Source organism: Sander lucioperca, chromosome 19 (assembly GCF_008315115.2).
Source record: "Sander lucioperca isolate FBNREF2018 chromosome 19, SLUC_FBN_1.2, whole genome shotgun sequence".
NCBI lineage: Eukaryota > Metazoa > Chordata > Actinopteri > Perciformes > Percidae > Sander > Sander lucioperca.
Genome location: NC_050191.1, coordinates 27388688 through 27411553, shown reverse-complemented (window position 1 = coordinate 27411553; position 22866 = coordinate 27388688). Strand labels below are relative to the sequence as shown.

General features: G+C 40.7%; 2 protein-coding genes across 3 annotated transcripts in view; one reads left to right on the top strand and one right to left on the bottom strand.

The window, feature by feature from the left end:
* Positions 1-22866, bottom strand: part of nt5dc1 (5'-nucleotidase domain containing 1) — a 99661-nt gene that overhangs the window by 68072 nt on the left and 8723 nt on the right. The window lies entirely within an intron of this gene.
* On the top strand, positions 16221-22835 carry col10a1b (collagen, type X, alpha 1b). Its single transcript, XM_031285667.2, has 3 exons — positions 16221-16398; positions 16976-17096; positions 20355-22835. Exons 2-3 carry the CDS (start codon positions 16991-16993, stop codon positions 22208-22210), a joined length of 1962 nt encoding a protein of 653 aa, XP_031141527.1. The 5' UTR covers positions 16221-16398; positions 16976-16990; the 3' UTR covers positions 22211-22835.

Genomic DNA, 22866 nt, shown 5'->3' with positions numbered 1-22866 from the left:
CACAGCCTCACTGTGTACTTTCTCAAGTCTACCTATAAACAACACACACTTTAATGTTTTTTTTTCATTTTTTAACAGTTTAAATGACTGCAGCCAAAAGCTACAGAGGAAGTATGGAACTATTTGAAATATTACACAACAATGCGTAAATCCATTTAGATGCTGATCTAAATCCAGATGTTGCCTTTTCTGTCATGCACGACCGACCTTAAACATAAAGAAAAACACTATTCAGCTAATTTCGCACTAAGAATATTTACTCTGGGAGTACAAATTAAGTCTTATTTAAACCACTTTCATGGGTATAATAGATTTTTCTACATCTAAATGCATGTTCATTTGCCCTATCTATTCATCAGCTGTGGTAAAAATCAAACCAAAGATATTTATACAGCTCGTGAGATAAATGCTATTCGTGACTTGCTCCTTATTCATTTCCACTGAGGGATGCAGGGTTTCTCTGGATTGGAGGGGGAAAAAAAGAGCCACGGGCTTCTGACCTTTCTTACGCATTCTTCCCACCGTACTAAGAATGGTTCTCAGGGATCCTTCCCAACACCTAAAATAAAATCTAAACCGACAAAAACAACAACAGACCTGAGCTAGGAGGAAAATCCACACAGATTCCAGTATATTTAGGACACGGGCCACCGGGGCTGATAAGCACTGGGTTTACAATGCCATAAAGACCTCTTAAAGCACATACTCCAATGCCAGGACCTGAGTTCATTGGTAGTACGTTAATTAAAAATAAACATCCAACAGGTGAAGGGTTAGGGTGAGACTATTTATGGCTATGAGAAGGTTCAGTCATATATTAAAAAGATTCCTTGCAGCCACAATACATATTAATATAAAAGTCAAGTCAATTTTATTCATCAAAATCACAGATTAGTCTCAGAGGGCTTTAGGCTACACAATATATGACACCCTCATCTCTCAACCCTAGACCCTCAATCCGGATAAGGAAGAACTCGACATAAAAAATCCTGTCAAGCCCTGATTCTATCCGGACCACTTCATCATCAGAAACTCCTCTGGATTTAATTCATTGACCAGAATATAAGACGACCCTGATTATAAGACCACCCGCTCTTTTTCAAGATTGATTTTTTAAAACCAAATCTTGTTTTCATAAAAGAAAATCATTTTATTTAAAAAATGATAATACGATACAACTTTATTGTCAGTTTACACTGAAATTAATTTTGCGTTCCCGAGCAGCTCCGCTCAAAAAGAAGAAATAATAATAGATACACACACACAGAGTTAGACAACAATTACACATATAGTACAAAGATGAAGACAAATCAACAGCCATGACAAAGAAACATGTTACATGATGTCCTCGGGTCCAGATCTTAATCGGCAGCACAATGATTTTGGTTCAGCAACAGGATAGACTGATGAGTCCTTAAGCCTGTTGTGTCTAAATGAAGGGACTCTAAATCGCTAAAATGCAAAAGTTGGTATTCATAATTTAAAACATGCATGGAGTCAGAAGAGATGCTGTTAGCAAGTCTGAGCATGCTCTTCTTGTGGTGTGTATGAAAGGAGTTTGCAACAGTTTGACCAATGATCTTAGCACAAACTTTATATTATAAAGTTATATTAATATTAATATTAATAAATATGAACATGTTTATGTAGTTAGTCTGGCTCAACGGACGTAGGTTGCTGGGAGAAAGCCTTACATCTGATGTCCCTCCCCTTCCGCTCTCTCCGCTATCTATTTTTATAGGGCACCATTGCTGCATCCGGGCCTTAGCACCACCCAGGAAGGATTTTGATTGGTTTAAAGGGAATACAAACAATTCAGAGCATTTTTCACAGATACCAGAATGGACAAGCGATTTAGCCAGACCATACTCCAGATTGACACAATGCTATGGAAATAGTAGGGTTGGGCAATAAATCAATACAAATCGATATTGTGATATGAAACTAGATATCGTCTTAGATTTTGGATATCATAATATTGTGATATGAAATAAGTGTTCCCTTTTCCTGGTTTTTAAAGGCTGCATTACAGTAAAGTGATGTCATTTTCTGAACTTTCCAGACCGTTCTCACAGTACTATTATTTGCCCTTTACCCACTTAGTCATTGTATCCACATTACGGATGATTTAACACAAATCTCATTATGTAAACATTTTGTGAAAGCACCAACTGTCCACCATACAATATCGATATCGAGGTATTTGGTCAAAAATATCAAGATATTAGATTTTCTCCATATCACCCAGCCCTAGGAGATAAGTCTGGCAATGCGAGACTAATGTAGAGTAAAGCTGATAAACATGGCATGGGTAGATGTGTCTATCTGTCACTAGGTCACTTGGTCTGTTTAAAGCATCATAATTATGAATGCTTAGCTGTCACTGTTTTACCATACTGTCAATCAATTCAATTCAATTTTATTTATAGTATCAAATCATAACAAGAGTTATCTCGAGACACTTTACAGATAGAGTAGGTCTAGACCACACTCTATAGTTTACAAAAGCCCCAACTATTCTAGTAATTCCCCCAAGAGCATGCATTTAGTGCGACAGTGGCGAGGAAAAACTCCCTCACAACAGTGTCTACCTGTTTCTGAATGAAGCAATTGCAAATTGGAAAAACACACACAGCAGAACCAACACTCAGAACTTCTCTGAGCAGAAAGGACAATCAGCATGGCCAACAGGTAATCACTAGGTTTGAGATTGTGGTTTTTGGAAAATCGTGAAGTTCATGGCATCCTATCCCTGAAAATGGTCAAGGATTGCTGAACAAGTCTGTTCCTGTCTGTTCATTCTGCTTTGATCAAAATGTTTCTCATTCTTTCTGAAATGACAAATAGAATAGAATACAATTTAATGCCTTTTATTTTCACTACACACATGTACAATGCAGTGTGGGTTATTGCACATTATTTGAATATTGCCCAATAATGGTGATCATATTCAATGATCAAATAGATATTGGACAATGAGAGTAATGATATTGCACATTATACAGGTATTGCACAGTAATGCAACTGCACAGCAATTATCAATATTATTAATAGTATTAAATATTAAATATTGCATAAATGCATTTTGCATAAATGCATTTTGCATAAATGCATAAATATTAAATAAATGCTCCCAATACAAAAATCAACAAACATTTACTGAGAGTTCTTTTTTAGCTAGTTTGGCCTATTTTAGTAATAGGCTATTTGTTATGGTTTCGGTGTTTTGCTTTGTATTTTGTTCCATTTCTATTACCTGTATTATTGATTTCTGTATGTTTCTTGTGTTTGTATATTTATTCTGTATATTTCTGTTCCTGTTGTGTTGGTGTATCCCGTTTTGTGTATTGTGGTCAGTGTATATTTTGTTGTGTATTTTCCTGTTGTGCATTTCCCTGTTTATGTTCTGTTTCCTGTTTTATTTTGATAGTCTGTTTTCTGTCTTGTCTTGTCATGTCTAGTTCTACTCTCTCTCTCTACGCCTTTGTTGATTGTCCTGCCCCGCCCTGATGTGTTTCACCTGTTGTATCACCTGTCCCTCATTTGTTCATTACCTCGTGTATTTAACCTCTGTGTTCCCTTTCCCTCTTGTCAGATCGTCTTGTATCCTCGTGCCGTCAGCCTGTGCCGTTTGTTTCTTTACCCCGTGAGTTTGTATTCCTCGTTTTGCTAGTTTTTTCTCTGCCTGTTTGTTTCAGCCGAGTGCTTCTTTTTGCTGTGGTTTTTCCAGGCCCCGTGCTGCCGTTTTTTGTTCTGTCAATCCTCGAGCTCAACCCTTTCTCCTGCCTGCCTGCCTCTCACTCTGCATTTGGGTCCACTTTTCCTCGCTCATCACAACACTATTGACCTATTGTACTATTGGCCTGGAAGTTTCAAAATGTGTATTATAGTGCTATTTGAGGATCCATACAGCAGTGGTTGGTTGTTTTGGCCTGCTGCAATCATTTAAAAAAAATGTATTTAACCTTTATTTATCCAGGTAAGTCAATTTAAGAATTATATTCTCATTTGCAACGACGACCTGTCACATTCCCACAGTTCCACATTCATACCTAGAAGCTGTCCAATACAACCACAGTCTGATCTGATCACATTCATACCTGGAAGCTGCCCAGTACTACCACAGTCTGATCACATTCATACCTGAAGCTGCCCAGTACTACCACAGTCTGATCTGCTGGCCACTGAGCAGCTCCACTGGAGCGGTTGGGGTTAAGGGCCTTGCTCAAGGGCACCTCAGTGGTGGTAATGACAGAGGGACAAGCGCTGCTCTTTCACTTTCCCCACTCAGATTTTATCCAATGTAGGCTTCACTCAGACACATTAAAGAACATTGTGGACCACAAAAGCCTAGTTCAAATGTCAATGTGTGCGTGAATGCACGATTCGTGTCGACTACTACACCTGCTTTCAAGTTTGAAAAGTACAGATTTCCTCTACAAAAGGATTAGGGTTTGGGTTAGGTTTTCACTTAACCTTTAGTGTGTCTCAATTTGGATACTTCTGTGAGTACACTTACATGTTTCGACAGGGTAGTGTTGTCTGAAATCGCGCACGGCCAACTGACGGCACTATAGTGGTACGTATAAAAAAAGAAGGTATATATTACATTTGTATAGCTCGTGTTTCACCGTTTCAATAGCAACCGCTGCAGCTTCCTCGCCGCCACTTTCACACATTTGAAAATGGGATCCACACTAAACGTGTTGACCACTTTGAGTGCAGAATCCGGGTACTCGTAGTGCCCTGCAGTTGGCCACACTTCGTCAGTGTGGATGCACTATGTACTCAAACTAGCTAGTGTAACTACAGAAGTGCCCGATTTGAGACACAGCTCTTCACTGTCTACGTTTTAAAAACTGGTTTAATGACTATTACCTGCAGGAATTCAACAAAGATGTTTGTGAAGTGAAAATCAAATTCAATTCACTTTTGAACTAACTTTGTCCTGCATTTGTGAATTATTGCTGTAATGAATACAACTTTGCTGTGAGATCTGAGATTTTAGTTGTGAGGCATTTAAACATGCAGTACATTGTGAATGGTGTACTTGTATGACTACATTTATTTTTCATTGATTTCAATGAGGATTATATATTTGTGGTACAGGGCTGATGATCCATTTGTCTTCACCAATTGAGTGTTCATTTGAATTCAGAGAAAGGTCTGGAGACAGTGAACTGTTTAACTGACATGTTTTGGAGTTGTCGCCTTAGATTCAGTCGATAGAATCAAGGAGGAGCGTGAAAGGAATGCAAAAGGAATTCGAAAACAACAATAGCACTGTCAAATAACTCTCTTCAGTGATGGGTCAGTATGGCTCCACCAGAGATTGGCTCCCATCACATGCTCTTCTGTGTCTCACTTAAAGTTTTCATAGTGTTTCAAAATCAATAAAAACAGTAGTACAGATGAGTCCTAAATATGTTTGCCTATGCTGTGTGCAGGAGCTGCCAGCACCCCTCTTTCTATTTTTGTCTTCGTGCACCATAATTATTTTGATCTCTGCGTAATTTGGTAAACACCGGCGCTCTATCCAGAAAAACAGAAACATAATAGCGTTGGAGCTGTTTAAGACGTTGGGTTTGGCCTCCAACACCTTTTCTCACCACTAACACCAGCTCCACAGTCAGTCAGCAGGCCTCAGAGTCCTCTGTGCTACCCAGAGACGTTGGAGGACCATGGGAAGGGATATAACATGACAACTACAAATGTCTGATGCAACAGACACAACAGGAGTCGAAGAGCAATGGCTGAATCTCTGCAGCAGTAAAAAGTGACATTCTCTCACTGAGCATTAGAGGACTATGAAATCCTGTACATTGGATAAGTTCCCAGTGTAGAAACCATAGAAGCAGATGGTAAAGGCGTTATGGTGACCGTTAAAGGTGCTGTAGGTAGGATTGCGAAGATCCAGGACTTAGCCAAAAAATTTTAATATCGACAACTTCTCAGTCCCTCCCCCCTTTCTGCTAAAGCCCAAAACGGTCTCCTAAGCCCCTCCCCCCACAAGGGAGAATGAATGCGTGTGCATGAGCACTGACTGACAGGCAGTTTGACACCCCCCCCTGGGCCTGATTGGTGCATCTGAACAGGTAGCGGTGGATTTTTGTAAATCTCACTACAGGCTGTAGGTGGGGCCAGAGGAGCTGGATCTTTTTTTAAATGACCTGCTTCATGTAGTTCTACTGGAACATAGGGTCAGTTTCAGCAAATATGACAGAAAGTTAGTTTTATAAGGCTTACCTACTGCACATTTAATGCAAGCCGTGGGATACAGCATGTAGAATACACACATTGTAACATAGACTTGTTTCCGATCCCGGAGCGGGCCAACAGCATGCAGCGGTCAACAACCCATCAGTTTGCAAGCACGTCACTTCTCATTGTAACACTGCAAGAATGTCAGATAAGAAATGTGCCAATCATCAGAATACACAAGCAGGTGTAGGCTACTGTGCTGTGGAGCCGGAAAACTCCCAAATGTAGTAAAAGGTCTGAAATTACAGCAATTCTGTGAAAATCAATATATATTGCTAGACAATCCTATAATGATACATCTCGATATCGTTTTAACTATGAATACAAAATGCCCAAGAAGAGGTTAAGTAAATTAAAATTACACAACTATAGAGTAACTATGAAAAATCTTTTTTTTTTAACATTTCTTAATAAAGGGCGCATACAAATGCAAATTTTAGTGCTTTACTGCAAAACCAAAGTAGGAGCAGGGAAATCTATTTAGAGTGGCTTATTTTATTAATTAGAATATCAATATTCAGCGTATCAATTCTCGAACTGCACGAAGGACAACGATATATTGCCGTATCGATATTTTGTCCCACCCCTTTTTATCATAGCTATTTATCTCTCATTTTATTTTGAAACTCCTTCAATTTGGCACACTGGATGTAGACTGTGGAATATGCCTGTCATTGGCCGCATATTTCATAAAGCATTCTTCCTCTACCACTACGAGCGTGTTACCGTTTTCAAAATCCTTCGCTACAAGAAACAACCACAATCTCCAAGCTACACGCTGAAAATGGCAAGTTTGATGAAGATTTGGATCATGCAATTAGGCAGGCCTGCTTGGTTCCTTCGATGAGTGGTTGTGAAGATTTACAAAGAATATGTAAATGATGTATTCTTTATGAAGGATTTAACAATTTTAATGCCAGGGCTCGCCTTCCCACATGCAAATGTTTGCAATTATTATAACTTATATTTAAATGTATTATTCTGCCCTCACTGTTAGACCCAGACACAGCTATGCAGATAGATAAACTCCTCGACAATTGACAGGTGTGATGTCTTTTTATTGACATATCCTTCGATTATCGACAGAGTGAAACTACAAAAAGAAACAAATAAACAACATGTAAACTATATTTTAATGTATGTTCACATATAACTATGCAAAGTCTGGCTAACATTCATCAAAACTAAAACTATCAAATATAATCTTGTTTAACGTAATGTTCACGAATATTGTCTTCAAGACTCATATTGAACATAAAATACTCACAAGCAATGCTTTCTGTAAGACAACAAAGAAGGATGGATGTAGATAGCGTCAGAAGTGGATTCCGCTGTCAGCCATATTTCCACATGTACTGTGTTTCTAACTCCCATGCTAATAAAGGTTAAACATAACGCCAGTAACAACTACAACGCCTCCTGCTGGAGGGAAAGGAAACTACTCCAGCACATGTATTGATATAATTAGTTCTATGTTTGACTCATCTGATAATCTTTTACTGCCTTTTGTCAGTTTTGGGCCCCCACACTATCCACCCACAGACAAAATTAAATATATGTGCAACTAGGGGTGGAACGGTACATGTATTGGTATTGAACCGAAACGGTACGGGCGTCTCGGTTCGGTCCATGAATTTACACGGAGAATACACGGTATAAAAATAAATAAAACTTGCGTGCAAATGAATTAATGTAATGCGGAACTACTGTTACATAAGCGTTTCTTAGGGACACCTAATCTGTAGCCCTGCCTTAGCTCTGAAGCTCCCGAGCTCCCTTCTCGCCTCGACCACAAATGGCTTCCAGGCCCGTTTGCTTCGCTGTTAGCTTCGCTGTTAGCTGCTAGCTCCGCTGTTAGCGTGTGACGCTAACACCACAATTCGCCAACTGCTCTGTGTTATCGAAGCTGCTCTTTTAACAGCCCTGCTCTGTGCATTCAAATATGAGAGCAGCGCTTGTCTCCCATATCACACTAGTAGCTGATTGTCTTATTTTTTTAGTTAGTTTACAAGTTCCAGATGGATTCTGGAGATGATGTGGGGTAGCCTACTTATTGTTTACTGTTTACATCTTACTTTATACGCTTCAGGCTGTTGCAGCTAGCTCAGGGGACAGACTGGATGACACTAGGTGGTACAGCCTGAGACATGCACAATAAAAAAAATTGCCTTCTGCATTTTTGTTATGCTTTTCCCTCCATTGTACTGAACCGAACTGTGATGTCTGAACCGAGGTATGAACCGAACCGTGACTTCAGTGTACCGTTCCACCCCTATGTGCAACATATAACTATTTAAAGACCAAGATGTGGGATTGTGTTAGACAATTAGAGATCTTCTTCAGCTGCTGAATAGACAGATTGCAACACCAGCCCTGTAAAAACTGCTGATTATGAGCTGGTGTGGGAGGCACAGTGCAAATGAAAAGTGCTTGTCATTATAGCACATATATAACTGGCTTTACAGTAACCCATTACCTTCTCCTAAAATAAATCCTAAAATGAGAGCATAATCTGTTTAGGTAACCAAGAAAGTCAGTGTCTCTGGCTTTAATTCCTCTTTCTCGTGAGCCCAACCTTTCCATAATTTCATAATGACGTGGGCAAGATTATATCAAGATAAAAAAAAAAAAAAAAGTAGAATATCCAGTAAACCTCAGGTTGGTCAAACTTCCAACCAGGATTTTTGTCTTTGGGTCTCTGTAATTGCAGCCAACACTCAGCCAGGAGGTCCAGCTTCACTCCTTCCATTCATAAATCTCTATGTGCCTCTTAGTGGCATTTGGATATTAAAACATTAAAGCTGAACCACCATCACCCACTCCCAGCTCAAACACTCTATCTTTAGCTCCTACTTTCCACTCTTTGCTGCTTGCATAGGCACATCAACCTGCAATTACATTCTTGTTTCTCTCAGGCACCCCGGCATCCTCAAATCTCTGGGACCAAATGGGGACATTCCAGTCAAAAAACTTGAAAAATACAAAGCAAGGCATAACAAATACATACACAAATTATATAAATATAACTATTAATAACTATATTGAAAACATACTAGTGAATTTGGATAGAAGATATACTGTGAATCTTTCAGGGGTTAGGGAACAACATTCATTTTGTATCAGAATTATGTCAATGTTGACCTATAACATCGTCACAGGGACAACGTGTCTATTACATGACAATAAAGTTGCCGTTTTCCATGTGAGTGCAAAATAACCAGTATTATTAATTCACGTAGGTACATGTAGATAAGGACCCTACAATGTAGCCTGATGTGCACCTCTCAAAAAATGTAACTACGCAGACCGCAACAACTGTGATTGGTCTGCTTGGTTGTGGCTTGGTGGTGTTTCATTCCCCCCCCCCCCCCGACTCATTTCCTGGTTCTCCTTCTCCATAAACAACATGAAATCAAGGAGAGGGATAACTTCTCCTGCTCCAGATTTCCCACCGTGGTCAGAAAGAACAGGGGAGACTTTGTTTCTCCATCTACGCCTCTAGAGTCAGTGCTTTCTCCAAAGCTAATCCCTGTCACTCTCTCACTCGCTCTACACACACTCCCCATGCACACACATATGCCGCTCGACGCACCCACCAACGCACAATTTTAAACTTCAGGCCACTTACGTAGGCTACAGCGAAAGCTCTGAGTGAAGCCTCCGCAGGTCCATGAATCCCGCTTTAGGATGGGTTAAGGGCAGTAATTGAATTTTACTACATTGTACTGTCACATTGTATGTGACCAATTTAAGGTGATTTAGAAACAGTGTTCTCTAGTTGACAAAATGTAATATGTCCTGCTCAGTATATATCTTGGTCAAATTTCCATAATAACCAAATTTGAAGTTTCAGAAAGGTAGGTATTGCTCTTAGTGAAAATAATTACCAACAATTCTTTAGATCCCCTCAGCTCGATGGAGCATTTTGAAATCGTTCAGCTAATTGTTCTCCTCAATCTTGTTTCCAGAAGCGGCAGACAGCTGTTTCCAGTCAAAAGACTTTGATAAGCCCACTGTACACTATCTGCCCAGCAACAAACAGCAGACAAAGTTAGCAACTAGCTGGTGAATATAGTGGAACATTTAGCAGCGAAAGAGCCAGATATTATTCTCAGGAGTTTGCCAAAAAAAGAGCTAAAAAAAATCCCAATGAATATTGGACTTACATCCCTCAGGTGTTTTCTGTTGAAAAAAGGAATATAGTTCTGATACAATAAAAAGTCTCAAATGTTTGGCCTCAATAATCCACTATCAGTTTGTCTCTAGATTTAGCATTTGCAAAGTTTAGCCCAGTGGTTCTAAAAGTTTTTACCCCACGTACCCCACTTTCCTCCACATTAATGCGGAGGAAGGTCTGACTAGTCCACACAGCACACTGGGATGGGAGAGAAACATACTCGGATTTATTATCATTTCTTTAAACCAATCACACTCTTCTTGGGCGGTGCTAGGTGCTGCTGCAAAATATCCTCGGGAAGAAACTTTGTTCAAAAGTAGTTTTAGTCGTGCAACAGAAAACTCAGATTGGACAGATAGTCTAGCTAGCTGTCTGGATTTACCCTGCAGAGATCTGAGGAGCAGTTAACCATAGTCCTCACAAATCCACCAGAGGTTAGAATGCCAACATTAAGGAAGAGGAAGGGGACGGACATCTGGCCGAAAATGAGAGACATCCGGCGGAATTTCCGGTGCCAACATCACAATCCCGGAAGTGGAACGTCGTGGATATAGACTAGTGCTCCGACAACCTTTGTCGACCGCGGAGGTTGGTTTTAAGAGATTAAAAAAGTCCACGTCACTTTTTGTTCAACATTTTGGGTGTTTTTCCAATTCTTTTGTCACTTTTTTCTACGTTTTGGGCGTTAATTCCGACGGCTGTCATTTTTTTAGACCTTTGTGAAACTTTTATTGATTTTTTTTTGCTTTTTAGGAACTTGTTTTTCCACTGTTTTTGAAGTTTTTTTCAACGTTTTCAGAAGCTTACTAACTGAGCAGCTTCGTGTGAGAGAATTTTGAATAAAAGAAAATGTTCTGTATTCTAACTGAAGCTGCACACATCATTTCTGTTTTCAATTACGGGACAAAGTCTGGGTAATGAGCTGCCAGAACTTTTTTCAGTTATTTTACGGATTTATTTCTTAGAGTGTATATGCATATGGAAAACAGAGGCTGTGCATGTTGGGAGGCAACCCCTGTCATCAGCGGAGTTAATTAGAGCCACTGAAGAAGCATTAAGTCATGTCTGGAGTGCAGCAGCATGCTAAGATGTTCGGAGGGGCAAAACAATGGTTACAGCAGACCCTTCCCAGATATACCACCCACCCTCCTGTCAGAAGGTGTCTGAAAGCACTCCATATCATGCTCTGTCTCTACTGCTTTCCATTCAGTACATCTCCCATCCTAATTACATGTTTATGTACTGTGACTGCCTTTTACCATACACAGCACAAGCTTACCCAGAAACCTAAGGAATCTAAGTAGCCATCTACATTAAACCTCACAGTGGCCGGATTTAGATAGGGAGGCATTAATTCTGACACACCAAAAAAAAGAAAAATGTGAATGAAATAAAAAAAGCAGCCATGGCTCACTGTGGTCACAGCCACTTTCATGATGAGATGCAGTGGCATATCTGCAGCTTAGAAAGTTGTTAAATGTTGACTCCACCCCCCCCCCCCCCCCCCACACACACACACACACACACACTGTCATTTCATTCTCAGAGCTTACCAAAGATGCCCACGGCTCACTGAGCCATATCTGTGGCCGCTGAGACACTGGCAGTTTAAATGATACGAGCAAAAGGAAGAAGAAAGGCTTTTCTAAAACCCAAAGATTACACAGTGGCCTGACCAATCAGGACTGTCGTAAGGTTGATAAGGGTAAAAATGATATACATTTTTGGGATGCAAAAAGGTTTGATCTCACATTCCGCTACCAAGACATTATTCAAGAAAACTTTCAAATGCCACTTCAATTATTTAAATGGGAAGAACTGTAGAATATTGGTAGATTAAATAAAACTAAAATAAAGAAGTTGAGCTGGAGATTTGTTTGACTAAATGTGGGTCTTGCAACCAAATGATCAGGTTCATGTCACTATTCAAAGAGTAGCTGTGACTGGCTAATATTTGACACATTTGTACTTCTTACATCTTGGGTTGAACATTGGAAACTCAAAACAATTCACAACAGTAAATGTACACAAAGCTATATATATATATATATATATATATATATATATATATATATATATATATATATAAATATAATAGGCATTAACCCTGCTCTTGTCCTTGGGTCAAATTGAACCCGTTTTCCAAGTTTCTATATTATAAAGTTGGGCTTCTTAAAGTGCCCAAATATAACATGTTGTAGTACTCGAGATTGGTCTTGGTCTCAAGACCAATTTTTGAAGGTCTCGGTCTCGTCTCAGAATCGAGCGCATTTTTACTCGGTCTTGTCTCGGTCTCGGATAAAGAGGACTGGGGATTTTATTTCAAGACCGGTCAAGACCACAACTGCAGGGATTTTGCTTAATTGCCTGTGCATTGTCTGATTTATGTCTATGTGTTAAAACTTGCAAATGCAACCAATGACTTGACTTATATCTAATTTGAAAGTTGTTACTGTAAACCCCCCTCTCCCTGCCCCCTTTACACTCCCAAGAAAGTGAATGCGGGAGACAGGAGAAGAAGCTCTGGCTGTCTAACACAAATCTGGTCTTGTTCTTGACTCGGTCGCAATACACGCTGGTCTTGGTGATGACTTGGTCTTGGTTTATGTTACCTCAACTACAACACTGACAACATGAATGGTTCTATACAACGCTCTTCGCAAGTAATATGAAGGATCAGTTCACTACTTTCATTGAATTTGAGGTGTTTTATTCAATTTTATTAGCCTGGCTCCGCCCTCCTACGTACTCAATTTTCATTTTCTGGGTTGGCGGTATATTCTTGGGTTTTCTCCGATCAAATTTTAATAGGTCCAATCAGCGAACAGAGGGAGTGGAGTGAGAACGATGACGTTGAGGTTCGGTAACCTTCGGCGAGTTCCGTAATGGCGGCAGAAAAAGATGCGGTCCGTTGTGGCAAAGCTGCCAAATATCCAGAAGTTAAAGCCTGAGCAAGAACAGTCTTTGCTGAGTTGTGTTGGGGGCCATGATGTTGTGGCCCTCCTCCCCACGGGGTTCGGGAAATGTTAGATTTTCCAGCTTGCTCCGTTAGTGGTGAAGGAGTTGGCTAAGACTAACGCTAGCGATGCTAAGCCGATAGTTGTTGTCGTCTCCCCTCTTGTTAGCCTGGTCCTACCAGACAGTACGTAGGAAAGCGGAGCCAGGCTACCAGAGTGGCTCTGGGCAGATCCAATAGTTTTAAACTTCAACAGCATACCCGCCTTCAAGGAAGTTAACACTTGTCAATGGAGAGTGGCCAGACTCTCTGGACCGATGAAATGGACCAGAGTCTGGTAGGACCAGGCTACCATTTTATAGCATTTGCCAAAACATTTAATGGTTTCAAAACAGTATACTGACTAAACTTTGACATATACCAGTGTGTAGTTATCCTCTGATCTTAACAATTAAATCAAAATAATCATAATTTCTGCTTTTTCTAACTCAGAAATTAGGTATAATTTCATATTAATTAGATTTGTTGACCATGAATTCCAAAAAGAAGTGTAAAACTCGTGGTAACAAGTTAGAAAGAAGTTGGCTAAGAAGATGTAATGCAGAATTGGGTGATAATTTATACTTTATGTTTTATAAATGGGCAAACATACGGAGGACAACACAAGGGTTAATATAGACTTTGTGCAAAGACTCCCAGGCAACCAGCAGAGATCTCAGGAAGTCACTGCTCCCTGCAATGACATTGTAGCTGTTTTCCACTCTTTCCAGTCTTTGTGCTAAGCTAACATGAACAGCTGCTGGCTACGGCCATGTACTCAGTGCATGTGAGATAAGAAATACACAGTCCTGCCATCGGTTTCATGCTATTCCTCTGATCGACAGTTGGTTGTGATAACGTGCCAAGAAACAGGAGCTTGTTGTGTTGCAGCCATGGAACACAGTAAGCGGTGTCTAAAGTGTGGCTGAAAAAGCCCGGTAAAACTGTAAATCACCACTGATTCAAAATAAAATGTTCCTCTTATCTGTGAAATAAGCATGTGACCCATTTCAACTCCACCGCTCAAAGAATCAGAATCGAGAATCGATAAGAACCAGAATCAAAAGGAAGAATCAAAGTTTGAATCAGAATTGTTAAAATCAAAAAAACGCCATCACGGCCAAGGAGAAGGAAAACTGCTAGCATGAACAATGGAAACAATGCAGTAGAGCTGCAAAGATAAATCAATTAAACTAATCGCCAACTTTTTTGATTATTAATTCATCAATTTGAGTTTTGGTAAACATTTTCTGATTCCAGCTTGTTAAATGTGGATCTTTTCTAGTTTCTTCACTCCTCTGTGACTGGAAACTGAATTTCTTTGAGTTGTGGACAAAAGATTTCGATCCAGCCCACATATCGTTTTAGGTGCATCACTTTTGGTCCACCTAGTTTTTGTGGCTTTTTCAATGTTTTGACACTTTATTCTTTGCTGGCTAAGTTACTTTTTGGGGGCTTTATGTCGACCAAACTGTAACTGAGAAGGCTATATGAGACATGTTTGGCCCTTGATGGGATTCTTATTTTCCAGTGCGGCCCTTAGTGAAGTGGAGTTTTGACACCCCTGGATCAGAGGATGACATGTATGCACGCATTCACAACTGTTGCAACGGTTCCTCCACTGCTGCAGCTCAGTGAATCGGAGCTCACAGGATGGAGCAGGTAGCCACTGCTGCCTCCTGGTGTCTTAAAGCTGCACTGCAGATCCCTGCAGCAAACCACACACCAAATCACAGAGAGGATAGACAGACAGAAACCTGCCAGCATCATGATAGGCTGCACTACACTCTAAGAAATATCTTTGTATTAACAGTTGTATGTCTGTATATTTTAACAGACAATGTCCACAGAACGAAGATTCACAGTTGTATTTCTGTTTATGTGTGTTTCAAATTGCAAAATTTGTGCTCCGACAACTTTTGTTGGCCGCAGAGGTTGGTGTTGAGAGATTAAAGAAAACAGAAAAAAGAGACATTTTGGGCCTTTTTTTGCAACGTTTCAGTCGTTTTTTTCGACCTCTTTGATTCAGATGTTTTTGTCAATTTCTTTAGAAGTTTTCAGAGGTTTACTAACTGAGAGAATTGTACACTTTGGCCTAAAATAAAATGTTCTGTACTTTAACTGTCGCTAAAACATAATTTCTGTTTTAAAATTATGGGACAAAGTCCGGGTGATGAGCTGCCAGAACTTTTTCTGTTATTTTATGGATTCATTTCTTAGGGTGTATGTGAAATTTAAATTTTAACTAAATCTAAATTAGTGAACACCAGACCTGCTATCTGTCAAACACAGAAATGTCAGATAAAAATGGAATTCCACAGCAGCCCTTAAAACCTGGGTGTCATTTTAGATTTAGATAAAATATTCACATTTAAGAAGCTGAAATCAGAGAATGTTTACTTATTTCATTTAAAAAAATTACTCAAAGTGATTAATCGATTTTTTAAATAGTTGCCGATTAATTTAATAGTTGACAACTAATCGATCAATCTTTGCAGCTCCATGTATGACTGAATAAAGGATGTTAACTTTAAGATCTGCACAACCGGGTGCCACAAATTTACAGAAACTGCAAGTCACCCAAGCGAGATAAATCAAGAGACTGAGTTATGAAAATGTCACCCAAAGGGAAATTAGACAGGAATCCCCTGAATCTCTGCTGCTCGGTGCAGACAGAGAGCACCAGATAAAGAGAGAGTCTCAGGGAGGAGAGGCAAGTGACGGTCCTCCCTCTCAGGACACGGAACCCATCATTAAAGATGACATCAGAGCAGGGAGGGCCTTCCATGCAAGGTAGATCATCCACGATGCTGGAGACCAGGCTCGGTATAAATACCCTGAGCCCAGTGCCCTGGGAAGAGCAGCTGCCGCTTAGACAGACTCCACAACTAAGGATATAACAGCGCAGTCCCGGGACAGCAGCCTCCTGACCCCCCCACTGTTTCTCTGGAGCATAAACCTTAAGGTAAGGTGGCTTTTTTTCTTGATTTCAGGTTAGTGCACGGGGGATTTACCCAACTGCAACCTGGCTCTCACTGAGGGGAGGGTCGCTGGTAGAGCTCTGATGCCATTACATTACATTAGTGTAATGAGCCATGCTACTGTATGGCTGGGTTTACACAGAGATTTTGTTCCTGTGATGCAAGTTTTGATCACATGGTAAACATAAATGTGTTAAAAGTGCATACTTTTTACAGTAGCTGTTCACTTCAGGAGAGTAAAAACATTTAAAAAGTCTGGTCGATTTAGAAATGAAAACATTCTGACATTTATTTGCAGCTTTCTCAATCAATCAGACTTTATTTATCACATTTCATACATGTAAATGTAGCACAGTGCTTCATATTCATATACAATCTCATTCTGACTGTTAAATTACCTGATGCACCAACCACACTGCACTTCACGAATCACTGTCGATTGTCATAACGCAGGTTCCGTGCCACTCTGAGATGATCTTACATGTTTTTTGGGGGGGTTTTGATTGTCATAAGAGACAAAGAAATGTTTCCTCTTCACATGAATGGTTTCTGTCTTTGCAGGTTTAGCTTCCCAAGATGGACCTGAGGGTAACAAGCGTTCTCCTCGTCCTCCTAGCTCTGGCTGAGGCGACCCCTCACTATCAAAAAGTCAGCAAGACTCCCTACCCCGTCAAGAGTCATGGTGAGTCACATAGGTCTTTTTCTCACCACGGTTCTTCATTTGAACACAATTTTACTAAAACAACAATCATGACAAACTAGTGTTAAAGGGATATGCCGAAATTCACACAAAAACAGAGGGTTCCAAATCAACTGGGGGGGAAATAAGCAGGAATAGCATCTACTTATGTTTAGTATAATAATTAAACTCCAGCCAAGCCCATTGTTCATTTCACATCACCGCAGGCTGCAGTGAGACTGCCTAGGGACTGTATCAGCTGTATTTCTATTCAACTTGCAATATAGCACCAGATGACACTTCAAGTGACACTTCTGGAAGAATTTAAAAGACATATGCTTAGAGAATTTTAATTATAACTTGTGATGCTGAAAAAAGGGGAGCAGGCATACGTCAGAGATGTGTAAAAGCAATCCACAGATGAAATATACAGAGTTACAGCCTACAATTGCATGTAACGCCACTTTTTGAAAATCCAATTATCCAATCCAAAATCCAATCCAATTAGGTCAAAACATGTTGCGCACATCCATGTAGTTGCTGGTGCAAAAAGTTAAAAACTTTAATAGTGCAAATATGGCACACAGCGTTTCAATGTTTTTCCGGAGCAATAAGACTTTACCTTCTTTGAACTTGTATCCAAATACGGCCATAACTTTAACCACTGATCTGAAAATGACGATAACGTGAACCCTGGACATATTGCATCTCACTGCAGCAGTTACAGAACCAAATGTTGACACATTTCTTAATTGCCTGCAGATTCAAGTCATTATCCTAATCCTAATCATTATCATCACCACTACTTTGACCTTTCAGTAAGATCCTCTCTTGTGCAACCTGGCAAACTGTTGGCTCATACAGTTAATGAGACTGCCTTCATTAACTCATTAAGGTGCACACCCAGCAGGTCTAGCACGAATGGCTCATTGGCTGAGAGGAGAAGGCTGTGGTTGAACTGGCTGAACTGCTGTGAATGTGTATAACTTTATATAGCTGAGGTGGGGTATAGCTTAAAAGAGCACTTGTGCTCTGGATAAATAAAGATTAAAGAGGAAAACAGTTGCTTTTGCATGTGTCATAAAAAACCCAAAGCAGTGGTAATGATGTAACTGCCAGGATGATGTATAACACTATATTTTATATCCCAGCTAAACAATGATTTAAATTCTGAGCTCACAAGTTAGAATTTATTTATCCAGTTTTGTTTTTTATCAGGTTCTGATGTGGTTTGACTGTGTGCCTCAATACAAAAATAGAATAGAAAAAGGACAAAAAGAGCACAAATTTGACAAATCTCCAAAACAGATGTTATGACCACGTTGCAGGCACACCCTAACAAGCTACTTTGTGGTATTAAATCCACGCCACATAATTAGAAAGAAAGAAAAAGAAAACAGAAATGCTCACAAGTTCAAACTGTAAATCTAACAAACGAACCACAACAAAGGACAATGAGTGAGAGAAGAATTACATAATAAAACTCTGACTAAGATGTTTATTGAAGGCAACCAAATCCAAAGTGGATATAGGTGCTACGCTGAATGTAAGCATAGTAGTACTTTGCAGTGTTAACAGGCCGTACATGGTTCAGCTACTGTGGCCAGTATCATCACCTTTAGTTTGTGGTGTTTCTGGCTGCCAAAAAGTCCACTTCTGGCACAAATATCCTCTGTGGGGTTTCAGGCACGGCCTTATATGGCTTGAAATAACAGCCCTGTCAAAGCATTCTTTTAAAAAAATACCATTTCAAAAGAAAGACTAACACTAGTGGATCTGCTTCTTTGGCAGGCAATGAATGATACATCTAGAATTATGGTGTATAAAGGAATGCAGTGTGATAACTGTATCAGAGATGCTCTTTGTGCATAGTTCCTGGACTCTATTGTTCATGCCTTTTTAAAAGGTAAAGCCCTAGTAGATGAAAGATAGATAGATAGATAGATAGATAGATAGATAGATAGGTGTGTGTATATATAAGATTTCCTTTGTGACTTTAAACAGAAATAAAAGACATATTTAATGTCACATTTGTGCTAAGTAAACTAACTAGCTAACTAGAACAATACATCAGATGTCAACATTTATGTCTCATTTTGTTAGCCGTTCCTCACAAATAAAGTAAGATAAAATCAAATCTTGAGGAACAAGTTAAGAGAGAAAACAACTAGGTGCCCTGTTGGCCCAGGGGTTAAGGCACCAGGAGTTCACTGGAGTCTGACCAGGAAACTTTGCATGTTATTCCTGATCTCTCTGTCCCCTCATTTCATGTCATCTCTCTGTTTACTGTCAAATAAAACAAAAAAATTCAAACAAGAGAGAAAAAACATCTCCCATGCCTCATTACAGGGTGCATAGGGTTATTCTTATGTTGACGTGCCCAATATACATTAGTGAGCAATAACCTGCAGTAAAACAACAATCAGATGTTGTAAACTTTATTTATATTTATATATATATATATATATATATATATATATATATATATATATATATATATATATATATATATATATATATATATGCACTCATTTGACCTTGCCCTTAAACTATACATTATGTGGCAGGAAATGCATCAAGGTGATGTTGACAAGTTGCAGACCACTAACTATACATCCACGGCCATGGACAGTGCAGGAAATTAAGGGGTGCAGTATAGTGTGGGCAAGTTGAACTGCAATGCACAGGATCTGGTGTGTTGGGTCCCATGCCAGCAGACACATGGTGAGGACATCACCTCAGACCAGTGGTGCTGTGAACACTATCCTGAGAAAAAGGAGTGCTGTCCTCCCAACCCACCCTACAATCATAGGGAGCAGTGATTCAAGTCAGGTTACAGTCTTATGGAGTAGAATGCCAAACCTAGGGTCATTCAACGACCAAGAAAGCATCTTACGTAATGCATTGAAAAGGCACAAGATGCTTGAAAATGAAGCCATTTCTTGATCATATGCGCTATTTAATTTTTTATTTCCTTGGGGAAACTAAGGGTGCTTTTTATGTCCATATCATTTGTTGTATACTTGTATGTGTATTTTATATATATATATATATATATATTCACCAACAACATCATCAACATCAGCATTTTCCTTTTTACATCAAAGACAATGATTCAGTACAACAACAGTACAACAGTTTACTAAATCAAATTATAAACACCAAACTGAACCAAATTGACCAAAGTAAGATATAGACATTATGATGTGTGGATCATATTACCGGAATAATAACAATGCATGTTTTTTATGTGTTCCCCAGCTGTTGCAGGCCAGCCAGGTCCTCCAGGTCCTCCAGGTGAGCCAGGACCAATGGGACCATCTGGACCTCCTGGAAAGAGTGGCATAGGGCATACTGGACCACCAGGTCCAGCAGGATCCCCCGGACCCCCCGGCTACTCTCAAGCAGGTAAACCCGGTGCCCCAGGTGGTCATGGAAAACCAGGAAGCCCTGGAGCCCCTGGTGAGAGAGGTGCACCTGGTGCAACTGGAGCAATGGGTCCCAGAGGTGCACCTGGTCCACATGGAACACCTGGGCCTGCTGGACTTTCTTCTCCTGGAAAACCTGGAGCATCTGGCATCCCTGGGCAAATGGGACCAAGAGGAGAGCCTGGTTTGAAGGGACATCCTGGTATTCCTGGCCTTCCTGGCGCTAAAGGAGAGAGAGGCATTGGAGTTCCTGGGGTTCAGGGACCACCAGGTGCAGTCGGACCAATGGGCCCATCTGGAATGCCTGGCAAACCTGGAACTGGCATACCTGGTGCCACTGGCTATCCTGGAGAACCTGGCAAGGGTGGCGTGCCAGGAAGAGATGGCGCTCCTGGGCCAATGGGTATTCCAGGACCAAAGGGTCACACTGGGGCTCCAGGCACAGGAGCACCTGGGAAACCAGGCCAGAATGGTACCCCAGGAATGCCTGGACCTATGGGTTCTAAAGGTCCACAGGGTCCAGCTGGTCAGCCAGGCTCCCCTGGTATGCCAGGTGTTGGCAAAACGGGCGAACCTGGAATACCAGGTAGCAGAGGAGCCCCCGGTACTTCAGGAACCACTGGTCAGAAAGGAGAGCCAGGCCCAACTGGTTATACTGGTCAGCCAGGTGCTGTTGGTCCTATCGGCCCAGCTGGTCCACAGGGTGCAAGAGGATTCCAGGGTGAGGGAGGCCCACAGGGACCCAAAGGCGACACTGGTATGGTAGGTGCACCAGGCCCAAGGGGAACCAAGGGTGAACAGGGAGCTCAGGGTTTCAGTGGAAAACCAGGTGTCCCTGGGGCAGTAGGTCCTCCAGGAATTCCAGGGCATAATGGTCCTCAGGGTCAAAAGGGTGCACAAGGTCATGCTGGTACCCCAGGACTTCCAGGTTCAAATGGTGCCCCAGGACCAAAAGGCCACACAGGCCCCCCAGGAGGACATGGAAAAAGTGGTGAGAACGGAATGCCAGGACCCATGGGACCAATTGGGCCACCTGGTCCAGCAGGTCCTGCTGGACTTAAGGGCCATCCAGGTGTTCCAGGTCTACCTGGCCCAGCTGGCTTAACAGCTAAGGGAATTTCTGGTCCTCAGGGTCCACCTGGAGTTCCAGGTGCCAGAGGTCATGATGGTCAACCAGGCCCTGCCGGTCCTCCTGGTCAACCTGGCCCACCAGGAGAGGTGGTCTACCATCATGAAAAGAGCATGCCAATCAAGTCCCACGAGGTTGTGATGTCTCATGAGATGATGAAGGCCCCCATGTCCGCCTTCAGTGCTGTGCTGACCAGAGCCTACCCCCCAGCTGCAACCCCTATTCAGTTCAACCAGGTTCTGTACAATGGGGAGCAACATTATGATGAGCATAGTGGTGTGTTTACCTGCCAGATCCCAGGCCTCTACTATTTCAGCTATCATATGCATGTCAATGGTGCCAATGCATTGGTGGCCCTCTACAAAAATGAGGAGCCAGTTATTTTCACCTATGATGAGTACAACAAAGGCTTCCTGGATCAGATGTCAGGCAGTACTGTCCTTATGCTGCATGCCGGTGACAGAGTCTATGTCCAGGTCCCTGATGAGGAGAGTAACGGCATATTTGCAGCAGATAATGTTCACTGCTCTTTCTCTGGGTTCTTGATTGCCTCAACGTGATTTCACAAATCCAAATAAACCTCAAACCCTTACAAAACATTGAACTACTCAGAGAAATAGATCAGTTTATGAAATTCCAAATTGAGATTATATATAAATATATATGTTTGTTATTTTAACTAGTTCAACTGTCAGATTCAAATCTTACAACAACAATAAAACGTCTTTAATTTGCTAACGATTCGGCTGACAAAGGTATTCATGCTGAGCAAAAAAGTATAACATATAGTTCAGATTGATTCCTTTCCTCCAGTCTACCATGTGTGTGCCTTTGCAATTTCTTTTTTAAATATTAAACAATATTGGAAGATATCTTAAATGGTGCTTTACAACTGCCTGTAACATTTACAGCACGTCTTTTATTTGTGTTTGTTTTTATGTCTGTTGTTTAAGAATTTTCCTGTAATATACATACAAAAGACACTCAAAACTGTTGTACTATATGTATTAGAGATCAGCACATTCTCATAAGCACTGTGATCAGCAAAACAACACAGAATGAGAAATTCAAACAGCATTTTTTTTTTTCAAAATAACTAGGCCTATGTCCCATGGATGTGTTAAGTTATGTACCACTTACTGACCAAAACACAGAATAAAAGTTCTAGTTTGAAAAAGGAAAATATCCTGTGTAGTGTGTGTGTGTGTGTGTGTGT

What these genes read in the sequence shown, in the direction of transcription:
- col10a1b (XM_031285667.2), top strand. Translation starts at nt 16,991, where the DNA reads ATGGACCTGAGGGTAACAAGCGTTCTCCTCGTCCTCCTAGCTCTGGCT. An exon ending in CTACCCCGTCAAGAGTCATG is followed by an intron (nt 17,097 to 20,354) that starts GTGAGTCACATA and finishes TGTGTTCCCCAG; the next exon opens with CTGTTGCAGGCCAGCCAGGT.